The following is a 24,372-nucleotide window of genomic DNA, read 5'->3' on the forward strand; positions in this document are numbered from 1 at the left end:
GCTGACCACCCATCTAAACTGAGCAATCTAGGAGAGGGGCCTTAGTCGGGGAGGTGACCAAGAACCCGATGGTCACTTTGTCAGAGCTCCAGCATTTCTCTATGGAGAGAGGAGAACCTTCCAGAGGGACAACCATCTCTGCAGCAATCCACCAATCAGGCAAGCACACAGCCAAGCTATCAAAGTACTGGCTTCAGGACAACTCTGTGAATGTCTTTGAGTGGCCCAGCCAGAGCCCAAACCTGAATCCGACTGAACATCTCTGGAGAGATCTGAAAATGGCCGTGCACCAATGCTCTTCATCCAAAATCATGAAGCTTGAGAGGTGCTGCAAAGCACCTCTTCAGCTCTGCCACCTCCAGCTCTGTCTACTGTCTTTTTGTTCGTGCCACCGTCTCTAAGCTGTACAACATGGCTGGTCTCAGTACTGTCTTATAAACTTTCCCCTTCACTCTTACAGATATTCTTTGGCCAAAAATCACTCCTGCCACCTTTCTCCACTCTGCCTGCACTCTTCCTCACCTCTCTACCACACTCTCCATTATCTTGGACAGGTGACCCCAAGTATTTAAACTCATCTACTTGCACCACTTCTACCCCTTGCAACCGCACTATTCAACTGGGCTCCCTCTCATTCACACATGTTCTCAGTCTTGCTCCGACTGACTTTCATTCCCCTTCTCTCCAGATCTCCAGGCTAGACAAGAAAGAACTCAGAGCTGATCCTTGGTGTAATCCCACCTCTACCTTTAATGTCATTCCTACTGCGCATCTCACCACTGTCACATGATCCTTGTACATGTCCTGGACTACCATCACACACACACTTCTCTGGCACTCCAGATGTCCTCATACAATACCACAACTCTTCTCTTGGCACCCTGTCATTAAGCAATCAGAGCAAACACTGCATCCATAGTGCTCAAATTTGGCATGAAACCACATTGCTGTTCACAGATCAACTGTTTTCTAAGCCTAGCTTCTACTACTCTTTCCTATAATTTCATGCTATGACTGATCAACTTTATGCCTCTCTAGTTACTACAGCTCTGCACATCAGCCTTGTTCTTAAAAATATGAACCAGCACAGTTCGTCTCCACTCTTCAGGCATCCTCTCACTTCATCCTTACTAATCTCTTGTACTACAACCCCTGGCAAAAATTATGGAATCACCAGCCTCGGAGGATGTTCATTCAGTTGTTTAATTTTGTAGAAAAAAGCAGATCACAGACATGACACAAAACTAAAGTCATTTCAAATGGCAACTTTCTGGCTTTAAGAAACACTATAAGAAATCAGGAAAAAAAAAATTGTGGCAGTCAGTAACAGTTACTTTTTTAGACCAAGCAGAGGGAAAAAATATGGAATCACTTAATTCTGAGGAAAAAATTATGGAATCATGAAAAACAAAAGAACGCTCCAACACATCACTAATATTTTGTTGCACAACCTCTGGCTTTTATAACAGCTTGCAGTCTCTGAGGCATGGACTTAATGAGTGACAAACAGTACTCTTAATCAATCTGGCTCCAACTTTCTCTGATTGCTGTTGCCAGATCAGCTTTGCAGGTTGGAGCCTTGTCATGGACCATTTTCTTCAACTTCCAAAGATTTTCAATTGGATTAAGATCCAGACTATTTGCAGGCCATGACATTGACCCTATGTGTCTTTTTGCAAGGAATGTTTTCACAGTTTTTGCTCTATGGCAAGATGCATTATCATCTTGAAAAATGATATCATCCCCAAACATCCTTTCAATTGATGGGATAAGAAAAGTGTCCAAACTATCAACGTAAACTTGTGCATTTATTGATGATGTAATGACAGCCATCTCCCCAGTGCCTTTACCTGACATGCAGCCCCATATCATCAATGACTGTGGAAATTTACATGTTCTCTTCAGGCAGTCATCTTTATAAATCTCATTGGAACGGCACCAAACAAAAGTTCCAGCATCATCACCTTGCCCAATGCAGATTCGAGATTCATCACTGAATATGACTTTCATCCAGTCATCCACAGTCCACGATTGCTTTTCCTTAGCCCATTGTAACCTTGTTTTTTTCTGTTTAGGTGTTAATGATGGCTTTCGTTTAGCTTTTCTGTATGTAAATCACATTTCCTTTAGGCAGTTTCTTACAGTTCGATCACAGACGTTGACTCCAGTTTCCTCCCATTTGTTCCTCATTTGTTTTGTTGTGCATTTTCGATTTTTGAAACATATTGCTTTAAGTTTTCTGTCTTGACACTTTGATGTCTTCCTTGGTCTACCAGTATGTTTGCCTTTAACAACCTTCCCATGTTGTTTGTATTTGGTCCAGAGTTTAGACACAGCTGACTGTGAACAACCAACATCTTTTGCAACACTGCATGATGATTTACCCTCTTAAGAGTTTGATAATCCTCTCCTTTGTTTCAACTGACATCTCTCGTGTTGGAGCCATGATTCATGTCAGTCCATTTGGTGAAACAGCTCTCCAAGCTGTGATCACTCCTTTTTAGATGCAGACTATCAAGCAGATCTGATTTGATGCAGGTGTTAGTTTTGGGGATGAAATTTACAGGGTGATTCCATAATTTATTCCTCAGAATTGAGTGAGTCCATATTTTTTTTTCCTTCTGCTTGGTCTAAAAAAGTAACCGTTACTGACTGCCACAATTTTTTTTCTTGATTTCTTATTGTGTTTCTTAAAGCCAGAAAGTTGCCATTTGAAATGACTTTAGTTTTGTGTTGTGTCTGTGATCTGCTTTTTTTTTCTACAAAATTAAACAACTGAATGAACATCCTCCGAGGCCGGTGATTCCATAATTTTTGCCAGGGGTTGTACTTAATTTATTCTTTCCACATCATTCAGCCTTTTCTGTAAGACTTTCACTGTGTGGTGTAGCTGCCTGTTTTTACTGTGTACATGATAATAAAAAAAACTCTCAAGTCTCTCTCTCATTTTATTCATTAGCTCCTCAAAATACTCCCTCCACCTTCTCAACACACACTCCTCGCTTATTAGCACATTACCATCTGCATCTTTTACCACCCTAACCTGCTGCGAATCCTTTCCAGCTCTGTCTCGTTGTCTGGTACAAGTCCTTTTCCTTCCTTACTATTCAACTTCTTGTACAGCTTGCAGTATGCCTTCACCTTAGCCTTTGCCACTTATCTTTTCACCTTACGCCACATCTCCTTGTACTCCTGTCTACTTTCTTCATCTCTCTGACTATCCCAATTCTTTATTGCCAGCCTCTTTCTCCTTATGCTTTCCTGGACATCTTCATTCCCTCACCAAGTCTCCTTGTCTTCCCTCCACTGAACAGATGTCACACCCAGTCCTTTCCTAGCTGTCTCCCTCACCACATCTGCTGCAGTACTTTTCCAGTTATCCAAAATTGTTTCCCTTCCATCCAGTGCCTCTCTCACCTTCTTACTGAATTTCACACACCAGTCTTCTTTCTTCAGTTTCCACTATCTGATCCTTTGTTGAGTACTGACTCCATTCTTCTTCACCTCTAAAGTCATCCTATAAACCACCATCCTATCCTATCCAGCTGCACTCTCTACTGCCACTACCGTACAGTCTCCAATTTTTTTTGCTGGCATCTCCTACCAAGAATGTATTCCACCTGAGTGCACCTTCCTCCACTCTTATATGTTACCCTGTATTCCTCCCTTTTCTTAAAGATGCACCACAGCCATGTCCATCCTTTTTGCAAAATCAACTACCATCTGTCCTTCTACATTCCTGTCCTTGATTCCATATCTACCCATTAGCATGTTGGACACTGTCTGTCTCGAATCAAGCCTCACAAGGCACCAGGCCCAGACCATTTGAGTGGGCGTGTTTTGAAGGTGTGTTCCGCCCAGCTTAGTGGACCCTTGGCAGCTCTGTTCCAATTCTTACTCAATACCCATACTGTTCCAGAATCTTGGAAAAAAATCGATCATTAAGCCATTGCCTAAAAAGCCTGGATCTACAATCTTAAATGACTTTCGTCCCATCGCACTCACCTCAGTGCTCGCAAAATGTATGGAGAGGGTGGTGAGCAAACATCTCATCACAGCTGTAAAGACTCAGCTTGACCCCCTACAATTTGCCTATAGGCCTCTCAGAGGGACAGAGGATGCTACACTGACCCTGATTAACACTGTGGCCAATCATCTACAACAGAAGGATTCATCTGTGCGGATTTTATTCATTGATTTGACTTCTGCTTTTAATACAATGACGATTGACATACTGCTGGAAAAGCTCTCCTCTTTGGGGGTGAATGGAGGACTGATCCACTGGTTGAGAGACTTTTTGATCGATTGACCGCAGAGGGTCCACATGAATGGAGCAGTGTCAAATGAGACTATGATCAGTACAGGTGCACCGCAGGGATGTGTTTTGTCACCTGTGTTTTCTCTGTATATTAATGCCTTACAGATAGAAGACAATAATGTTAAAGTTTTTAAATATGCTGATGACATGGCGATTGTGGGTCTTTTTAAAAAGAATGCTGCCTGCAGCTATGAGGCTCAAGTGCATATGGTTGAACAGTGGCGTAGGCAGCATTCACTGATTATCAATGTAAATAAGACTAAGGAGCTAATCCTGAGTGACTCTGGTCCTATATCAATGTAAATAAGACTAAGGAGCTAATCCTGAGTGACTCTGGTCCTACTCAGTCCTTGTCTATCTCTGACCAGCCAGTTGAGGTTGTGAGCAGCTTTAAGTACTTAGGTACCCTCATAGATGACAAGCTTAGTTTTTCACAAAATGTGGACGAGATTTATAAGAAAGCCAACCAGACACTATTCCTGATTAGGAAACTCAGGGGCTTTGGTGTGAGCTCAGACTCTTCAGAAAGTCTATGTTAGTCTCAATAAAAGTGTTCTTGTGTTCAATATAACTGTATGGTTTGGGTATCTCACAGTTGTAAACAAGAACAAACTGAACAAAATTGTTAAAAATGCAGCGAAGGTGATTGGTCAGGAGCAAAAGTCACTGGATGTTCTTTACCAGGCAGCTTTGCAGAGAATGACGAAATCCATCATCAGTGACAAGGACCATCCTTTGTTTGAGGAGTTTGAACTGATGCCCTCTGGGCGCCGTTACAGAATGCCTTTTGCAACAAAGAAGGTGTATAGGGGGTCATTTGTGCCTAATGCAGTCAGTCTACTGAACAGGTGCTAGTGAAGTTATGCAGAAGTTATGCAGCACATGAAATTGGATGAATTTTTATGAAACCATTATTTATTGTAATTTTATCTATTGTATATTAACTGTCATGTTTTGTGATTGTCTAAACTTTTTTGTGGTGAACCAAAGACAAGTTTCCACTGAGGTGGACAATAAAGTTTAATCTAATCTAATCTAACTTCCTCAGCATCTACGCTCCCTTCACTAACATGCCCATAAACCTACTCCGCATTGTCATTATGGGGTATTGTGAATAGAATTTTTTTTCTTTTTTTTTTTTTTATATAGCGCCAAATCACAACAGTTGCCCCAAGGCGCTTTATATTGCAAGGCAAAAGCCATACAATAATTACAGAAAAACCCCAACAGTCAAAACGACCCCCTGTGAGCAAGCACTTGGAGACATTGGGAAGGAAAAACTCCCTTTTAACAGGAAGAAACCTCCAGCAGAACCAGGCTCAGGGAGGGGCAGTCTTCTGCTGGGACTGGTTGGGGCTGAGGGAGAGAACCAGGAAAAAGACATGCTGTGGAGGGGAGCAGAGATCAATCACTAATGACTAAATGCAGAGTGGTGCATACAGAGCAAAAAGAGAAAGAAACACTCAGTGCATCATGGGAACCCCCAGCAGTCTTAAGTCTATAGCAGCATAACTAAGGGATGGTTCAGGGTCACCTGATCCAGCCCTAACTATAAGCTTTAGCAAAAAGGAAAGTTTTAAGCCTAATCTTAAAAGTAGAGAGGGTGTCTGTCTCCCTGATCTGAATTGGGAGCTGGTTCCACAGGAGAGGAGCCTGAAAGCTGAAGGCTCTGCCTCCCATTCTACTCTTACAAACCCTAGGAACTACAAGTAAGCCTGCAGTTTGAGAGCGAAGCACTCTATTGGGGTGATATGGTACTACGAGGTCCCTAAGATAAGATGGGACCTGATTATTCAAAACCTTATAAGTAAGAAGAAGAATTTTAAATTCTATTCTAGAATTAACAGGAAGCCAATGAAGAGAGGCCAATATGGGTGAAATATGCTCTCTCCTTCTACTCCCTGTCAGTACTCTAGCTGCAGCATTTTGAATTAACTGAAGGCTTTTCAGGGAACTTTTAGGACAACCTGATAATAATGAATTACAACAGTCCAGCCTAAAGGAAATAAATGCATGAATTAGTTTTTCATGCATCACTCTGAGATAAGACCTTTCTAATTTTAGAGATATTGCGCAAATGCAAAAAAGCAGTCCTACATATTTGTTTAATATGCGCATTGAATGACATATCCTGATCAAAAATGACTCCAAGATTTCTCACAGTATTACTAGAGGTCAGGGTAATGCCATCCAGAGTAAGGATCTGGTTAGACACCATGTTTCTAAGATTTGTGGGGCCAAGTACAATAACTTCAGTTTTATCTGAGTTTAAAAGCAGGAAATTAGAGGTCATCCATGTCTGCTCCCCTCCACAGCATGTCTTTTTCCTGGTTCTCACCCTCAGCCCCAACCAGTCCCAGCAGAAGACTGCCCCTCCCTGAGCCTGGTTCTGCTGGAGGTTTCTTCCTGTTAAAAGGGAGTTTTTCCTTCCCACTGTCGCCAAGTGCTTGCTCACAGGGGGTCGTTTTGACCGTTGGGGTTTTTACGTAATTATTGTATGGCCTTGCCTTACAATATAAAGCACCTTGGGGCAACCATTTGTTGTGATTTGGCGCTATATAAATAAAATTGATTGAAATTGATTGATCCATGTCTTTATGTCTGTAACACAATCCTGCATTTTAGCTAATTGGTGTGTATCCTCTGGCTGCATGGATAGATAAAGCTGGGTATCATCTGCGTAACAATGAAAATTTAAGCAATGCCGTCTAATAATACTGCCTAAGGGAAACATGTATAAAGTGAATAAAATTGGTCCTAGCACAGAACCTTGTGGAACTCCATAATTAACCTTAGTCTGTGAAGAAGATTCCCCATTTACATGAACAAATTGTAATCTATTAGATAAATATGATTCAAACCACCGCAGCGCAGTGCCTTTAATACCTATGGCATGCTCTAATCTCTGTAATAACATTTTATGGTCAACAGTATCAAAAGCAGCACTGAGGTCTAACAGAATAAGCACAGAGATGAGTCCACTGTCTGAGGCCATAAGAAGATCATTTGTAACCTTCACTAATGCTGTTTCTGTACTATGATGAATTCTAAAACCTGACTGAAACTCTTCAAATAGACCATTCCTCTGCAGATGATCAGTTAGCTGTTTTACAACTACCCTTTCAAGAATTTTTGAGAGAAAAGGAAGGTTGGAGATTGGTCTATAATTAGCTAAGATAGCTGGGTCAAGTGATGGCTTTTTAAGTAATGGTTTAATTACTGCCACCTTAAAAGCCTGTGGTACATAGCCAACTAATAAAGACAGATTGATCATATTTAAGATCGAAGCATTAATTAATGGTAGGGCTTCCTTGAGCAGCCTGGTAGGAATTGGGGTCTAATAGACATGTTGATGCTTTGGAGGAAGTAACTAATGAAAATAACTCAGACAGAACAATTGGAGAGAAAGAGTCTAACCAAATACCGGCATCACTGAAAGCAGCCAAAGATAACGATATTTCTTTGGGATGGTTATGAGTAATTTTTTCTCTAATAGTTAAAATTTTATTAGCAAAGAAAGTCATGAAGTCATTACTAGTTAAAGTTAAAGGAATACTCGGCTCAATAGAGCTCTGACTCTTTGTCAGCCTGGCTACAGTGCTGAAAAGAAACCTGGGGTTGTTCTTATTTTCTTCAATTAGTGATGAGTAGTAAGATGTCCTAGCTTTACGGAGGGCTTTTTTTTTTATAGAGCAACAGACTCTTTTTCCAGGCTAAGTGAAGATGTTCTAAATTAGTGAGACGCCATTTCTTCTCCAACTTACGGGTTATCTGCTTTAAGCTGCGAGTTTGTGAGTTATACCATGGAGTCAGGCACTTCTGATTTAAGGCTCTCTTTTTCAGAGGAGCTACAGCATCCAAAGTTGTCTTCAATGAGGATGTAAAACTATCATCATCATCAATTCTCTGCATCATCAAGCACAGTCCACTAAATGTGCAGATCCTGAAGCCTCCATAGTTTGTCAGCATTTTAACATATGACTGAATGACTTAGGGATGACTGGGTATTTTCCCTGTTTTATGAGTATCGTGCAGCCATGGAGCCACAGCACACAGATCTTACCTCTGAATGTCAGAGATGAGCCACCAGGCCCAGGCCCAGCCTCCTACAACGTAAGTCTTCTGATCTGAGCCACAGCATCCACCTTAAAAACAACACAGAGAAATGTAATTATTCATCACATTCCATGACTGAATTTCAGACTGTGACCTTTGATGTGCACTGGGCATGTTTGAGACAGAGTGTGAAGTGACTGGGATGAATTCAATTTCAATTTATATTCTTTTATAAAGCGCCAAATCACAACAAAGTTGCCTCAAGGCGCTTCACACAAGTAAGGTCTAACCTTACCAACCCCCAGAGCAAGCACACAGGCGACAGTGGTAAGGAAAAACTCCCTCTGATGATTTGAGGAAGAAACCTCAAGCAGACCAGACTCAAAGGGGCGACCCTCTGTTTGGGCCATGCTTTTAGCACAATTGACAAAAACAATTTACAAAACAAATATACAGGAAATTTTGCTGGTGCACAAGACGGGAGGGTTGCAGAAGTAGACACCACTCCCATCTCTGGATGCCGCCGCACCTCTAACAGAGAGAAAAAAAAAATGAATCAGCCATCGGAAAGACAAATAAAATACAGTAAAATTTGCCAGCATTAAGCAACAAGAAAAACAGAAGAAATACTAAGGTGATCAACGCCCACTAGCCCTAAGCTTCACTAAAAGACCCAGACTTTAGATAAAGTTGAGGCCTTGGCCCGCTCCGCTTACTAATAAAATGAATTCAAAGAGTAAAAAGCATAGTAACATACTATGCCAGTATGCTAGCCATACAAAAGGGAAACTAAGTGTGTCTTAAGTCTGGATTTGAAAGTCTCCACAGAATCTGTTTTACTGATGCAAGGAGACCATTCCACAGAACAGGGGCACGATAAGAGAGAGCTCTGTGACCCGCAGACTTCTTAGTCACCCTAGGGACACTAAGTAGTCCTGCACCCTGAGAACACAGAGCCCGGGCCAGAACGTAGGGTTTAACTAGGTCAGCTAAGTAGGGAGGTGCCAGTCAGTGAACAATTTTATAAGTTAATAGCAGAAACTTAAAATCTGATCTCACAGGGACAGGAAGCCAGTGAAAAGATGCCAAAATGTGTGTAATGTGGTCAAACCTTCTGCTTCCTGTCAAAAGTCTGGCAGCAGCATTTTGAACCAATTGGAGACCCCGAATGAAAATCAGCATCTCCAAAGATGAGACCATGGTCCACTGTTGGAAAAGGGTGGACCGTCCCCTCTGGGTCAGGGGAGCCTTATTGCCCCAAGTGGAGGAGTTCAAGTATCCCAGGGTCTTGATGTTTTGCTGAGGGGAGCCTCTTGATTTAGGCTCCTATCCTCACCTATGGTCATAGACGTTGGGTAAAGACCATCTGCTGAGGATGCCTCTGGGCTGTCTCCATAGGGAGATATTCCAGGCATATCCAACTGGGAGGAGGACCCAAGGAAGACAGGACACCCTTGAGGGTTATAGTTCTCAAATGGATTTGGAGTGCCTTGGGGTTTCCCAGGAAGAGTTTGAGGACATGGCCAAGGATAGAGGAATGTGGGCTGGGTTGCTTGGTCTACTGCCACCGCGACCCGCACCAGAATAAGCAGGAGTGAGAAGCTTCCTAGTGTAAAAACCCTGGGTCCATTAATAAAATAAAGGCTCCTTCAGTACTAGTTGTATAAACCTTTTAATATCAACTCGCACTGATGGATAACTTGACAAATTACGAGATGTTTCTGCATTAATTTATCTTGTTGATAGTTTGTTTGTTTGATTGATACTATTGACCATAATATTTTATTACAGAGATTAGAGCAAATCAAATCAATTTTATTTATATAGCGCCAAATCACAACAAACAATTGCCCCAAGGCGCTTTATATTGTAAGGCAAAGCCATACAAGCAGAGCATGCCATAGGTATTAAAGGCACTGCGCTGCGGTGGTTTGAATCATATTTATCTAATAGATTACAATTTGTTCATGTAAATGGGGAATCTTCTTCACAGACTAAGGTTAATTATGGAGTTACACAAGGTTCTGTGCTAGGACCAATTTTATTCACTTTATACATGCTTCCCTTAGGCAGTATTATTAGACGGCATTGCTTAAATTTTCATTGTTACGCAGATGATACCCAGCTTTATCTATCCATGAAGCCAGAGGACACACACCAATTAGCTAAACTGCAGGATTGTCTTACAGACAAAGACATGGATGACCTCTAATTTCCTGCTTTTAAACTCAGATAAAACTGAAGTTATTGTACTTGGCCCCACAAATCTTAGAAACATGGTGTCTAACCAGATCCTTACTCTGGATGGCATTATCCTGACCTCTAGTAATACTGTGAGAAATCTTGGAGTCATTTTTGATCAGGATATGTCATTCAATGCGCATATTAAACAAATATGTAGGACTGCTTTTTTTGCATTTACGCAATATCTCTAAAATTAGAAAGGGCTTGTCTCAGAGTGATGCTGAAAAACTAATTCATGCATTTATTTCCTCTAGGCTGGACTATTGTAATTCATTATTATCAGGTTGTCCTAAAAGTTCCCTGAAAAGCCTTCAGTTAATTCAAAATGCTGCAACTAGAGTACTAACGGGGACTAGAAGGAGAGAGCATATCTCACCCATATTGGCCTCTCTTCATTGGCTTCCTGTTAATTCTAGAATTCTTACTTATAAGGTTTTGAATAATCAGGTCCCATCTTATCTTAGGGACCTCATAGTACCATATCACCCCAATAGAGCGCTTCGCTCTCAGACTGCAGGCTTACTTGTAGTTCCTAGGGTTTGTAAGAGTAGAATGGGAAGCAGAGCCTTCAGCTTTCAGGCTCCTCTCCTGTGGAACCAGCTCCCAATTCAGATCAGGGAGACAGACACCCTCTCTACTTTTAAGATTAGGCTTAAAACTTTCCTGTTTGCTAAAGCTTATAGTTAGGGCTGGATCAGGTGACCCTGAACCATCCCTTAGTTATGCTGCTATAGACTTAGACTGCTGGGGGGTTCCCATGATGCACTGAGTGTTTCTTTCTCTTTTTGCTCTGTATGCACCACTCTGCATTTAATCATTAGTGACTGATCTCTGCTCCCCTCCACAGCATGTCTTTTTCCTGGTTCTCTCCCTCAGCCCCAACCAGTCCCAGCAGAAGACTGCCCCTCCCTGAGCCTGGTTCTGCTGGAGGTTTCTTCCTGTTAAAAGGGAGTTTTTCCTTCCCACTGTCGCCAAGTGCTTGCTCACAGGGGGTCGTTTTGACCGTTGGGGTTTTACGTAATTATTGTATGGCCTTGCCTTACAATATAAAGCGCCTTGGGGCAACCGTTTGTTGTGATTTGGCGCTATATAAATAAAATTGATTGAACTGATTGAATGGGAGGCAGAGCCTTCAGCTTTCAGGCTCCTCTCCTGTGGAACCAGCTCCCAATTCGGATCAGGGAGACAGACACCCTCTCTACTTTTAAGATTAGGCTTAAAACTTTCCTTTTTGCTAAAGCTTATAGTTAGGGCTGGATCATGTGACCCTGAACCATCCCTTAGTTATGCTGCTATAGACTTAGACTGCTGGGGGGTTCCCATGATGCACTGAGTATTTCTTTCTCTTTTTGCTCTGTATGCACCACTCTGCATTTAATCATTAGTGATTGATCTCTGCTCTCTTCCACAGCATGTCTTTTTCCTGATTCGCTCCCCTCAGCCCCAACCTGTCCCAGTAGAAGACTACCCCTCCCTGAGCCTGGTTCTGCTGGAGGTTTCTTCCTGTTAAAAGGGAGTTTTTCCTTTCCACTGTCGCCAAGTGCTTGCTCACAGGGGGTCGTTTTGACTGTTGGGGTTTTTCTGTAATTATTGTATGGCTTTTGCCTTACAATATAAAGCGCCTTGGGGCAACTGTTTGTTGTGATTTGGTGCTATATAAATAAAATTGATTTGATTTGTTAGTCTGTCCGGACTCCTCAACCTTATGTGAAATCTGGAACATCTTATTTAATTAATGAATTTATTATAATTAGTTTTATTTTAAGCAGAATGATGATCTAGAAGTACCCAAAAGTCGGCATGGTTTTACACCAAGCTCAGCCAGGTTTGAGGGCTGTTTCAGTCAATAACTAAAAATATGGTCATCAACTGAAGCAATATTGTTAACCTGATGCAACAACAAAAAATGTGTGTATCAAACATACACACTGCAGGTGACACGAGTGCAGTGTGTACAATCACTTCATGATGCATGAGTTACATGTAACCACAGTTTTGGTAATTCCTTTGAGATGGTAACCTAGTTAGCACATTCTGCAAGAGGTTTCAGTGATCAGGTGCTGCAGAGAAAGTCATGCAAGTGAGACAATAAACCACAGCATCATTCAGTTTCAGACCACATGTTTGTCACTCTGTGGATGTAATGTGATCTTTTCTCCTGTGGTCACACCAAGTAGGGTTTTTTGTTTAGTTGGAGTTTTTCGTCTTCTTCTTTTCTCTCTATTAACTGATCTTGATCTCTCAAGAATACTCCTGAACTTGTTTGTCAACCATCATGGAAAATTCTAGAAGAGTCTAGAAAATTCTTCACTGTTCTACAGATTTCTGGTATTTTCTAGAAAGTTTTATGAGATTCTTGTAGGTTTTCTCAAAGATTCTAGAACATTCTTTGGTATTCTACACATTTCTGGAATGTTCCACAAGGTTGTTTAATTTTCTTGGATTAACGAGTGAAATATTCATGAACAAAGGAGATTCTTCAAACCTCAGTAAATTACTCTCCGGTTCTTGACCGTTCTTGCTCAATCTGTACAAATGAGGAAGGTTTTCATAAATATAATTGCTTTGTCAACATTGTATTATGTTTGAAATGATGTTTGAACCCTTTTGACATGATCACAAAAAGAAAATATGATGACCACAACTCTGACAAATAGGCTTAACTTTTCCAGAAATTAGTGAAAACTGAACTAATGAAAAACTAATGAAAACTGATTAATTTGCAATTTCATTGTCCTGACCACAAAACCAAAGTTTGGAGGTCAAGACCACTCTTTTCTCTTTTGATTGGTTGTGAAGAAATGGGAAATTATGGTTTTAACCCAGGAACAAGACAAAAGTGAAATATTCTGGTCAGCTGTTGTGAGGGTATCACGCTCTTGAAGCAGCGCTACAAGCGTCCAACCTCTCGTAGTGTGCATGTGCAAACACCAATGCGGAATTGGAGAGAGCATAAACAGTGATCATCTCTTTGGGAGAGCAGCTTCGGTTTCTTTTTCCCCACTCATGTAAAGTCTTGTATTGTTTTTTTTTTTTGTTAAAACTTTGATGTCTCCCATTGAGAGTTTTTGTAAAAATAAATGTAAATAAAGTTTGAAAAAAAAGGGGAAAAAAAAGCTTCTGTTTACGTTTTGCGTCTGGAAACACGAATCCAATGTGTGGTGTTTTAACATACAATGTGAGTAGTCAGATCACATCAGAGCATCGGGCCATATAGTGTGAGAACATAAATCATCCACTCTGAACTTTTACACTGTGCGGTTTTGTCGTACAGTTTGAGCTGGAGCCGAGTACAACGATTGAAAATATCATACAGTGTCTACCCAGCTTAAGGAGGTATGTTGGTTTGTTTGCTGTCCGGGGGGGGTGTTTATGGGAGTAGGTTTGTGGGTGAGTGTGTTTGTGTGTCCATGGGTGTTTGAAGTACATATTGCTCAGGGGAAGAAGCTGTTTTTAGCCGTTTCTTCAAAATATGATGCCTGGCATTCATGCCAAAGAGTCCAATCTTTGTCTCATCAGACAAAGGAGAGGTGATGGTCTTGTGGTTAAGGGCCAGTCCCACTGGGGAGAGGATTAATTGGGCATGAATTGAGTACACAAATTATGGGCATTCGTTGTTGTCCGCAACAAAAATGGCCAAAAATGACAAATGTCCCAGTATGAATTACGGATATATTAATAATGTATAGCGAATATATGATGAACAATCACAAATGTATAACGTATGTAGTGAGGAAACGGATCCAACGCATTGCGATTATCACGGCAGTATTACGGGTGTATTATGAATGCATCGCGCACGTGTTGCGCATGCAGGGCATCTGCATTGTGGTCATAAATGAAGCGCATTCGGGCTGTCGGCATCACTATTCACACCAACAACACAGCCTCTGGAGCATTTGCTGGACTTGGACAAGTTGATTGGAGTAAACAAGCAGTGAACAGACCGAGTGTGACATCAGCGGATCGCATCAGAGTGCAGCTCGTCTCAACGATTATAACAAGAAGTTAAATCTGTTATAAACATAGGAATAAATACTGTAACATCTGCTGACAAGAAGGAAAAACACGCAACTGTTTTATCAAGCCTTGACAATGTAAACAAGTCAAATAATTACCTTTTTAGCTGGCTCAAAATGCTTTCTGCAGCTTGCAGCTGCAGCTTCCTGTGTGATTCAGGAGGTGATTAGAGCCATTTTCAACAGCCAATTTGCACAATAAAATGATTAATCTGCCACAAAATAATTATTTTATATACGCAGCATCCAGCACAGAGCGCGTGGCAGCCGGTAGAACAAAGAACGGCGTCCAGCTGTGACAACAGCGCATCTGATTTGCATCCGCCGCTAATCAGATGCAAAGCAGACGTAATAAAAACGCTTTATTCGTGGCCAATCTGCATGCAGCAGCTACAACTTATTTTAGTCTGTGATGTGGACATGATGGGCACGCAAAATATCCGTTTTATACACTGTCCCAGTCCGCTGCCAAGCCGCAAATCCCTGTCAGTTGCGGATATCAGCAGATGACGGCGAATATACAGCGCATAGATTGAGTATGTTTGTGTATGTGTTGCGTATGTCATCCGCAGCCAAAATTTTGTGCAGCTCAAAAATCCTGGCAACGGAAAAACGTGCCTCTGCGGATAATTATGGACGTGTGCGGATGTCGGCCGACTCACACAAGCATGTTTCACGAATATTGCGGCTGTTAAGCGAATATGAACCAATTTTGTGCGCAATCCATACGCAAATCCTCCTAAACGCCAGTGGGACCGGGCCCTAAGCAGTAGGGATGGGTATTGATAAGATTTTATCGAGATCTATGCCATTATCGATTTGGCTTATCGATCCTATTCCTTATCAATACCTCTTGTGAATTTTCTGTTGTACTAAAAGTAGGCTTTACAGGTTTTCTATGTCAATAACATTTTAAATTGGTCACTGGATCCTTCATCTCTGGACATAAATAAAAATAAACTAAATCTGTAGTTTTTGTCAAAAGCATTTCCTTTCAGACATTTTGGCATGAATGTCTCTCCGTACCTCTGAGCTGAGTTCTGCCGGCTGCTGCACGTCAGCGCAGGACGTCTTGTTTTGGGTGGAAAAAACGTTTTGATCGATTGCAGTTTGTTTGTATTACAACATTTGGAAAGAGGTGTCATTTAATTTAAACTGCGTTTCGCTTTGAATTTATTAATTCTGACTGGACTCTATCGTTCTAACTTGACTCGGCAGAGAGCCGCGCAGCGTTTGGAGCTGTGTGAACAGAACGGAGGACGATTCTCGTTTCTTTCTCCCAACACGACAGGAGTCCCAGTTAGTAACTTTAATCCGCACAAAAGTGAATCACGATTGACATATTCAGGGATGAAAGTGGTGAAACACAAAAAAAGCTGTAACCCAAAATTACCCCCAACACCACCTGCACAAAAATGTTTGAATTCTAGAAGCTCTGAAATGCAATCTGGGACTATTCCAGACAATAAACTGCAGTGAGGGCAGCATCCATTTTGGTGAGATAAAAACCCAACTTTCCTTATTCAAATTCATTCCAGTAGTATTCTGCTATTACTAGGATGCAGCAGTTTTCCAGCTTGGCAGATAGTTCTGGAGGAAATCACTGAAGAAATTAACAAATTGAAAATGTGGTTTGACTGAAACAAATTGTCATTAAACTTAAATAAAACAGGGATGAAGCGGAGGTGTAAGAGTCAATAGGTGTTCACAGGAAACATTTATTTCTATATTTATTTATTTATGTTCACTGTTAGTTGGTTTTATATTTTCTGTTGTGTTTTTACTTTCTCTGAAATTGTATTGTATCATTATTAGTTATTACTATTATTGTTGTTGCTATTATTATTATTATTAATATATAAACAAAAATACATTTAAAAAAATTACAATTTGTAATACATTTGATTCTTTTACGACAAACACTGAGCCATTAATTATTATACAGAAAACAAATGCACACAAACATGCTGAGATGCAAAGAGCATAATGCTGACTTTAACATCAAAAATGCCATAGACATGCTAACGCATTAGCATCTGTCCCGTTTTTAAGTTATAAAATACATCTATCAACTGTTTCAGAAGACCACAACAGGTTGGTTTTACATAAAAAAAAAGGTAAATATTACTCACAGACATATGCTCTTTGGGGTTTTAGCAGGGAAAAATTAAGATAAAGCGAAATAAAACAAAGAACCATTGAAGCAGTCGGATCAATGCTTCAAGCTTCAAAGAAGAGCCGCGCTGCAGAAACGGTTGATTACAGACCCTGCAGCGGTACTGTAATCAACGTAGAGACATGATTATTTTCTCGACAAATACCCACAAAACCAACGGCTGCTCTGAACGACCGATAAGGTAATCGTTAAGCAAAAAGGCCATTGATGTCGATTGATCGAATCATTTCTTAACGATACCCGAAAAGAATTGGTTCTCGATACCCAACCCTAATGTAGACAGGTGTGTCTTTCCAAATCAAGTCCAATGAACTGAATTCACCCCAGGTGGACTCCAATTAAGCTGTAGAAACATCTCAAAGATGATCAGTAGAAACAGGAGGCACCTGAGCTCAATTCTGCCATGTGATTTCAAATCATGTGAGTTCTTAGGGGTTTGGGGGGGGAGGGAGGTTCACATTGTCATTATGGGGTATTGTGTGTAGAATTTTGAGGGAGGAAAAATTTATTTAATCCATTTTGGAATAAGGCTGTAAGAAAATATGGAAAAAGTGAAGAACTGAATATTTTCTGGATGTACTGTAAAACAAGTGTTGATAAAAGTGCTGCCCATATTTTAAAATAAAACATTTGTGTGATTTTATACTTTTAACAAGTATTTCCAACAGGAACCTGTAAGAACAGAACTGAATCTTTCATGGACAACTTATCTCAAAACATTGTAATTAATATTTTTGTGATCGTGAATGTGTGTGATCTTTTGGATAAAAGGTGAGTCAGATTCCTGGCAACCCATTTTGCATCAGTCAACACTGATAGTTTTATGTCATGTGTATGGTTGCACATTCTCAGCTGTCTCACACTTTAATAGGCAGAGGAGGTGTGGTCTAACTGTACTGACAAAACACACACACACACACACACACACACACACACACACACACACGACACACTGAAGAAATATACCCCATTAGATATTTTAAACAACTTATTCAACACCGTTATTTCCAGATGGTAAGAAGCAAGTTCCAATATGCTAAACAGATAAATGTTCTCCAGTTATACTTCAACGACAGACTGTGGGCCACCAAACTACAAGGATGTCAAAATGATAACATTATTGATGACTACGACAACTTGAGACCTATGATCAAGCTCACAAAATGATTATCCCTAGTCTGCCACACTAGTTTCTTCCATAATTATATATCTTTGGCAGTAAATCTTTTGTTGCGAAATACGTGATTACATCTGGTTTGTTTTATTCTATTTTTATTCGCCCCATTCTGTCTATGGCTGAGGCTGAGACCTTGATCCATGCTTTCGTTTCTTCTAGATTGGATTATTGTAATGTCCTATTTTCAGGGTTACCACAGTCCAGCATTAGGGATCTCCAGATGGTTCAGAATGCTGCTGCCAGACTTTTGACACGAAGCACAGGTTTGACCACATTACCCCCATTCTGGCATCTATTCACTGGCTTCCTGTCTCTGTGAGAGCACACTTTAAGGTTTTACTGTTAACTTGTGATTTGTTCACGGACTGGCACCTTGCTACCTGGCTGATTTGGTGAAGCCCTACGTACCGGCCCGGGCTCTGCGTTCGCAGGATGCAGGACTGCTTTGTGTTACTAGGGTGAAGAGAAATTCTGCGGGTCAAAGAGCTTTCTCTTACCATGCCATCTGTGGAACAGTCTCCCTGTGTCAGTGAGGCAGTCCAATTCTGTGGACGCTTAAGTCTAGACTCAAAACTCATTTTTTCTGCCATGCCTATGAGAATAGCATTTTATGTCATTAGAATTTTTATTGTGTTAATTGCTTTTTATTTCTTTATTTTTTTCTTATTCTTTTAAATTGTGCTTTTTAACCTTTTAATTAATTTTAATTTGTTTTTGAATTGTTTTTGTGTGAGGTGCCTTGAAACAACGTTGTGAGTTGGTGTAATATAACTTCAATAAATTGAATTGAAATTGTACAATAAAGAAATACATACATCTGCACATGTAACTGATGGAAAACAAAAGCCCATTTATCTCCCCTTTAAGACTGAGAACCGGAAATATCTTCCTTCGTGCACATCTTCACGTGGTGAGCTACACTGTGTGAAGTTTCATTACAATCCATCAAATGGTTTAGGAGGAGTTGCCCCTATGAACTCAATATCACAACATATATTAATTAAATACACAATTGAAATGATCTTCCACTGATGACAACAGATCCAATTCGTTTTCCTTCGTTTACATATTCATATCGTATGCTACCACGATGTGACGTTTCACTGAAATTCACCAAATGGTTTAGGAGTTGTACTTCAAATATTCATGGACAGGCAGGCATTTTTGGAATACACTTCTACAGATAGCTTTACTTAGATGTTGTCTTGGTCCATTCTTTCTATGAATATAGTAGTACTGTGCAGAATCAGCAATAAATATCACCAACATCTGTGGATACTAAGTAGACAGTTTCTTAGGATTAAAGCGTACTCGACTCCAGCAAGATACTACTGCAAACTAAAGCGGCACAGACATTTCACACAAGAGGCTCCAGTCTGTCAGTGGCATAACTGACATTCCTCTAAAGTGGAAGGAGGAAGGGCTCCATGACACAGAGTAAAAAGACTTTACACAAAGTCTAAAAGTCATCACACATCACATTTTGGTTTTTAATCAAAGCACCTCTTGATTCTCGAAAAGCACTTCAGAGAGAAACAGCAGTATTATTTCTTATTTTGCTTTCATGGAAAAAACAACATGACAAACAAAGAAAGCCCTTTTTTTTACCACATCGTGGAATTAAATCACTCTTACAATGAGGAAGTCATTCCAGGTTTTGAGACTGTTTGCAGTCTGTGTTCCTCCACGTGCTGCTAACGTGATATTCACATGTGCACATAATGGAAAATTCCAAAGCGGTTTCCCTTTTTTATTGATCACATGTGAGTCAGACAGGAAACAGCGAGGTTCATTTACAGAAACACACTGGAACAAGCTCGATCATAAATGAAGGATGATTTCTCACACAGTAACAGATGTCTGACATCTCTCTGCCCATGGACAATAGTTGCTGACTGGAGATCTGTTTTTAAAAAAAGTTACCTGTCAGCATTCAACTCAAGGCAGAACTGGCCAATAATCGTCAAGCGCCAGTGGTAATGTGCTTTTGCAATACTATTTGTGTTCTGTGCTTAATGTGGAACTGGGCATGTCTGTTCACTCTGACACCACACAGAGACGAGGTGAGAATGTGCACGGATTTAGAGAATCGGGTCTCATTTATTCTAAAACACGAACAGAAAAACACTTCCACAGGAACAAGGGAAGAGCTAAAGGGGAGGCTGGGGTGGCACTGGATCCCTCTGAAATTTGATTGGCCATCCCAGGTGCCACCCCAGATGATTGATAGGTCACGACAACATGTCTGGTCGAAAGGAGCCAGTTGCATTTGAAAATCAGTGACACCTATTGACTGCTAGGTCCCTCCTGTTCAGTAGGTGGCACTATTTACAACAAAGAGTTGTAATCCACCCAGTGGTGGGAACAGTTCTGCTAATCCGCTAACCGCTAATTAGCAAAGGTAACTTTTTCATTAGCGGATAGGCTTTTAGGCTAACTTTAAAAACCATCAGCGGACCAATTAGCTTCTGCTAAATTTAGTTCTGCTAACTCTCAGTCAGCTAACTTTTTTTTTTTTGCTGGTAAAGTGAGTAAAGTTTAATGGTCAAAAACATTTGTACACCTTAAAATCATATGTTAGTTCCTGTCTGTGTCTGCAACAGTCAGGCTGAGAGCGGCTCAGCACTCCCCCTTAGTACTCCTCCTGCCTTCACTGCACACGTGTTATTTCGGAGCGTGAGCAACGATTCACTGATTATCACCTCATTTCTGCTTCAAACTGCCTCCAGTCATCATCTGTCTCAGTGACAGATATCTGAAGCTTTTGTACAACAAATCAATTCCACTTAAATTCAGCATTATTTCATCATAAAAGACGGGGGAGCTCTCAGGGCGTGACAGCAGCACGTCTGAGTCTGACCTCTCTTGAGTCTGACTCTCTACACCTAAAGTGATCAAAGGGAATAATGTGATTATTAACCATCAGATGACAAAGTAAAACCTCTTAAACCATCATTCCAAAGTCAGGTTTAAGCAGAAACAAGGCACCGGTGTTCTGTCGAGATGAGCTCCCATAGCATAAATCAACAGTTAATGTGTCTGCTTTAAAGACAGCGTGTTCTTGCAAATCTTTACTTTTTTTAAAGTGAAAAGACACTTATTGCTGTATTTTTATGTAAAGACAAAATGTACGTAGGAAGTCCAACGTGATGGATGAGGTGTAGATTTTACAAGTCGTGTTGAACACAACACGGGTGAGCCGTTCCTATTATGATTCACTGCTTTTCATAAAGATGATGACAGTGTTTGGGGTTTTATTTTAGATTTATTTTTTTTTCATGCATTTGTTTGTGATCCTGCAGCCCCAACAGATATCCGAATATCTGTTGAATACCCAACCTGAAACTAACTTCATCATGGTGCTGTTGTGTTAGCTGCAGTGAAGCGAGGTGAGAGTGGTGACGGTATGAAAGCCAGTGAATTACAACAATAACACCTTATTTAATGATAGTTTCACAGCAGTTATGTTACATTACAGCACAAGACATCTAGAAGTTGAGTCTTTTATTGATACGCAAAGACAGTTAGTAGTTATTTGAAGGAACAGGATGTAGAAGAAGATAAGCTTAGTTTAATAAGTCCAATAAGCCTTTTTTTTTATAAACTTTTAATTTTGCTCCCTGAGTGACACCAGAACAATGCATTTCACTTAAAATACACATGTCCCTGAGTATTTTTCAATTGGCTATATCTCAACCTTATGATGAGTGCAAAATGAGTGTGGAATTACTGTTTTGTTTAAGAATGGTTAATTTTCACTGTTGCAGTACTTTCAATCAATCAATCAACTTTTTTTTTATATAGCGCCAAATCACAACAAACAGTTGCCCCAAGGCGCTTTATATTGTAAGGCAAGGCCATACAATAATTATGAAAAACCCCAACAGTCAAAACGACCCCCTGTGAGCAAGCACTTGGCAACAGTGGGAAGGAAAAACTCCCTCTTAACAGGAAGAAACCTCCAGCAGAACCAGGCTCAGGGAGGGGCAGTCTTCTGCTGAGACTGGTTGGGGCTGAGGGAAAGAACCAGGAAAAAGACATGCTGTGGAGGGGAGCAGAGATCGATCACTAATGATTAAATGCGGAGTGATGCATACAGAGCAAAAAGAGAAAGAAACAGTGCATCATGGGAACCCCCCCACAGTCTACGTCTAAAGCAGCATAACCAAGGGATAGTCCAGGGTCACCCGATCCAGCCCTAACTATAAGCCTTAGCGAAAAGGAAAGTTTTAAGCCTAATCTTAAAAGTAGAGAGGGTATCTGTCTCCCTGATCTGAATTGGGAGCTGGTTCCACAGGAGAGGAGCCTGAAAGCTGAAGGCTCTGCCTCCCATTCTACTCTTACAAACCCTAGGAACTACAAGTAAGCCTGCAGTCTGAGAGCGAAGCGCTCTATTAGGGTGATATGGTACTACGAGGTCCCTAAGATAAGATGGGACCTGATTATTCAAAACCTTATAAGTAAGAAGAAGAATTTTAAATTCTATTCTAGAATTAACAGGAAGCCAATGAAGAGAGGCCAACACGGGTGAGATATGCTCTCTCCTGCTAGTCCCCGTCAGTACTCTAGCTGCAGCATTTTGAATTAACTGAAGGCTTTTTAGGGAACTTTTAGGACAACCTGATAATAAAGAATTACAATAGTCCAGCCTAGAGGAAATAAATGCATGAATTAGTTTTTCAGCATCACTCTGAGACAAGACCTTTCTGATTTTAGAGATATTGCGTAAATGCAAAAAGGCAGTCCTACATATTTGTTTAATATGCGCTTTGAATGACATATCCTGATCAAAAATGACTCCAAGATTTCTCACAGTATTACTAGAGGTCAGGGAAATGCCATCCAGAGTAAAGATCTGGTTAGACACCATGCTTCTAAGATTTGTGGGGCCAAGTACAATAACTTCAGTTTTATCTGAGTTTAAAAGCAGGAAATTAGAGGTCATCCATGTCTTTATGTCTGTAAGACAATCCTGCAGTTTAGCTAATTGGTGTGTGTCCTCTGGCTTCATGGATAGATAAAGCTGGGTATCATCTGCGTAACAATGAAAATTTAAGCAATACCGTCTAATAATACTGCCTAAGGGAAGCATGTATAAAGTGAATAAAATTGGTCCTAGCACAGAACCTTGTGGAACTCCATAATTAACTTTAGTCTGTGAAGAAGATTCCCCATTTACATGAACAAACTGTAATCTATTAGACAAATATGATTCAAACCACCGCAGCGCAGTGCCTTTAATACCTATGACATGCTCTAATCTCTGTAATAAAATTTTATGGTCAACAGTATCAAAAGCAGCACTGAGGTCCAACAGAACAAGCACAGAGATAAGTCCACTGTCCGAAGCCATAAGAAGATCATTTGTAACCTTCACTAATGCTGTTTCTGTACTATGATGAATTCTAAAACCTGAACCTCTTCAAATAGACCATTCCTCTGCAGGTGATCAGTTAGCTGTTTTACAACTACCCTCTCAAGAATCTTTGAGAGAAAAGGAAGGTTGGAGATTGGCCTATAATTAGCTAAAATAGCTGGGTCAAGTGATGGCTTTTTAAGTAATGGTTTAATTACTGCCACCTTAAAAGCCTGTGGTACATAGCCAACTAACAAAGATAAGTTGATCATATTTAAGATTGAAGCATTAAATAATGGTAGGACTTCCTTAAGCAGCCTGGCAGGAATGGGGTCTAATAAACATGTTGATGGTTTGGATGAAGTAACTAATGAAAATAACTCAATCGGAGAGAAAGAGTCTAACCAAATACCGGCATCACTGAAAGCAGCCAAAGATAACGATACATCTTTGGGATGGTTATGAGTAATTTTTTCTCTAATAGTCAAAATTTTGTTAGCAAAGAAAGTCATGAAGTCATTACTAGTTAAAGTTAATGGAATACTCAGCTCAATAGAGCTCTGACTCTTTGTCAGCCTGGCTACAGTGCTGAAAAGAAACCTGAGGTTGTTCTTATTTTCTTCAATTAGTGATGAGTAGAAAGATGTCCTAGCTTTACGGAGGGCTTTTTTATAGAGCAACAAACTCTTTTTCCAGGCTAAGTGAAGATCTTCTAAATTAGTGAGACGCCATTTCCTCTCCAACTTACGGGTTATCTGCTTTAAGCTACGAGTTTGTGAGTTATACCACGGAGTCAGGCACTTCTGATTTAAAGCTCTCTTTTTCAGAGGAGCTACAGCATCCAAAGTTGTCTTCAATGAGGATGTAAAACTATTGATGAGATACTCTAACTCTCTTACAGAGTTTAGGTAGCTACTCTGCTCTGTGTTGGTATATGACAATAGAGAACATAAAGAAGGAATCATATCCTTAAACCTAGTTACAGCGCTTTCTGAAAGACTTCTAGTGTAATGAAACTTATTCCCC

General features: G+C 40.5%; 1 protein-coding gene across 2 annotated transcripts in view; it reads right to left on the reverse strand.

The window, feature by feature from the left end:
* The window catches only part of LOC117516678 (flotillin-2a), a 74,332-nt gene that overhangs the window by 44,358 nt on the left and 5,602 nt on the right, over positions 1-24,372 (reverse strand). For both annotated transcript variants that reach the window (XM_034177521.1, XM_034177520.1), the window contains exon 2: positions 8,382-8,463. In XM_034177521.1, the coding sequence (XP_034033412.1) occupies positions 8,382-8,463 (82 nt within the window). The remainder of the gene's footprint in view (positions 1-8,381; positions 8,464-24,372) is intronic.

This window comes from Thalassophryne amazonica, chromosome 9 (genome assembly GCF_902500255.1).
Source record: "Thalassophryne amazonica chromosome 9, fThaAma1.1, whole genome shotgun sequence".
NCBI classification, from domain to species: Eukaryota; Metazoa; Chordata; class Actinopteri; order Batrachoidiformes; family Batrachoididae; genus Thalassophryne; species Thalassophryne amazonica.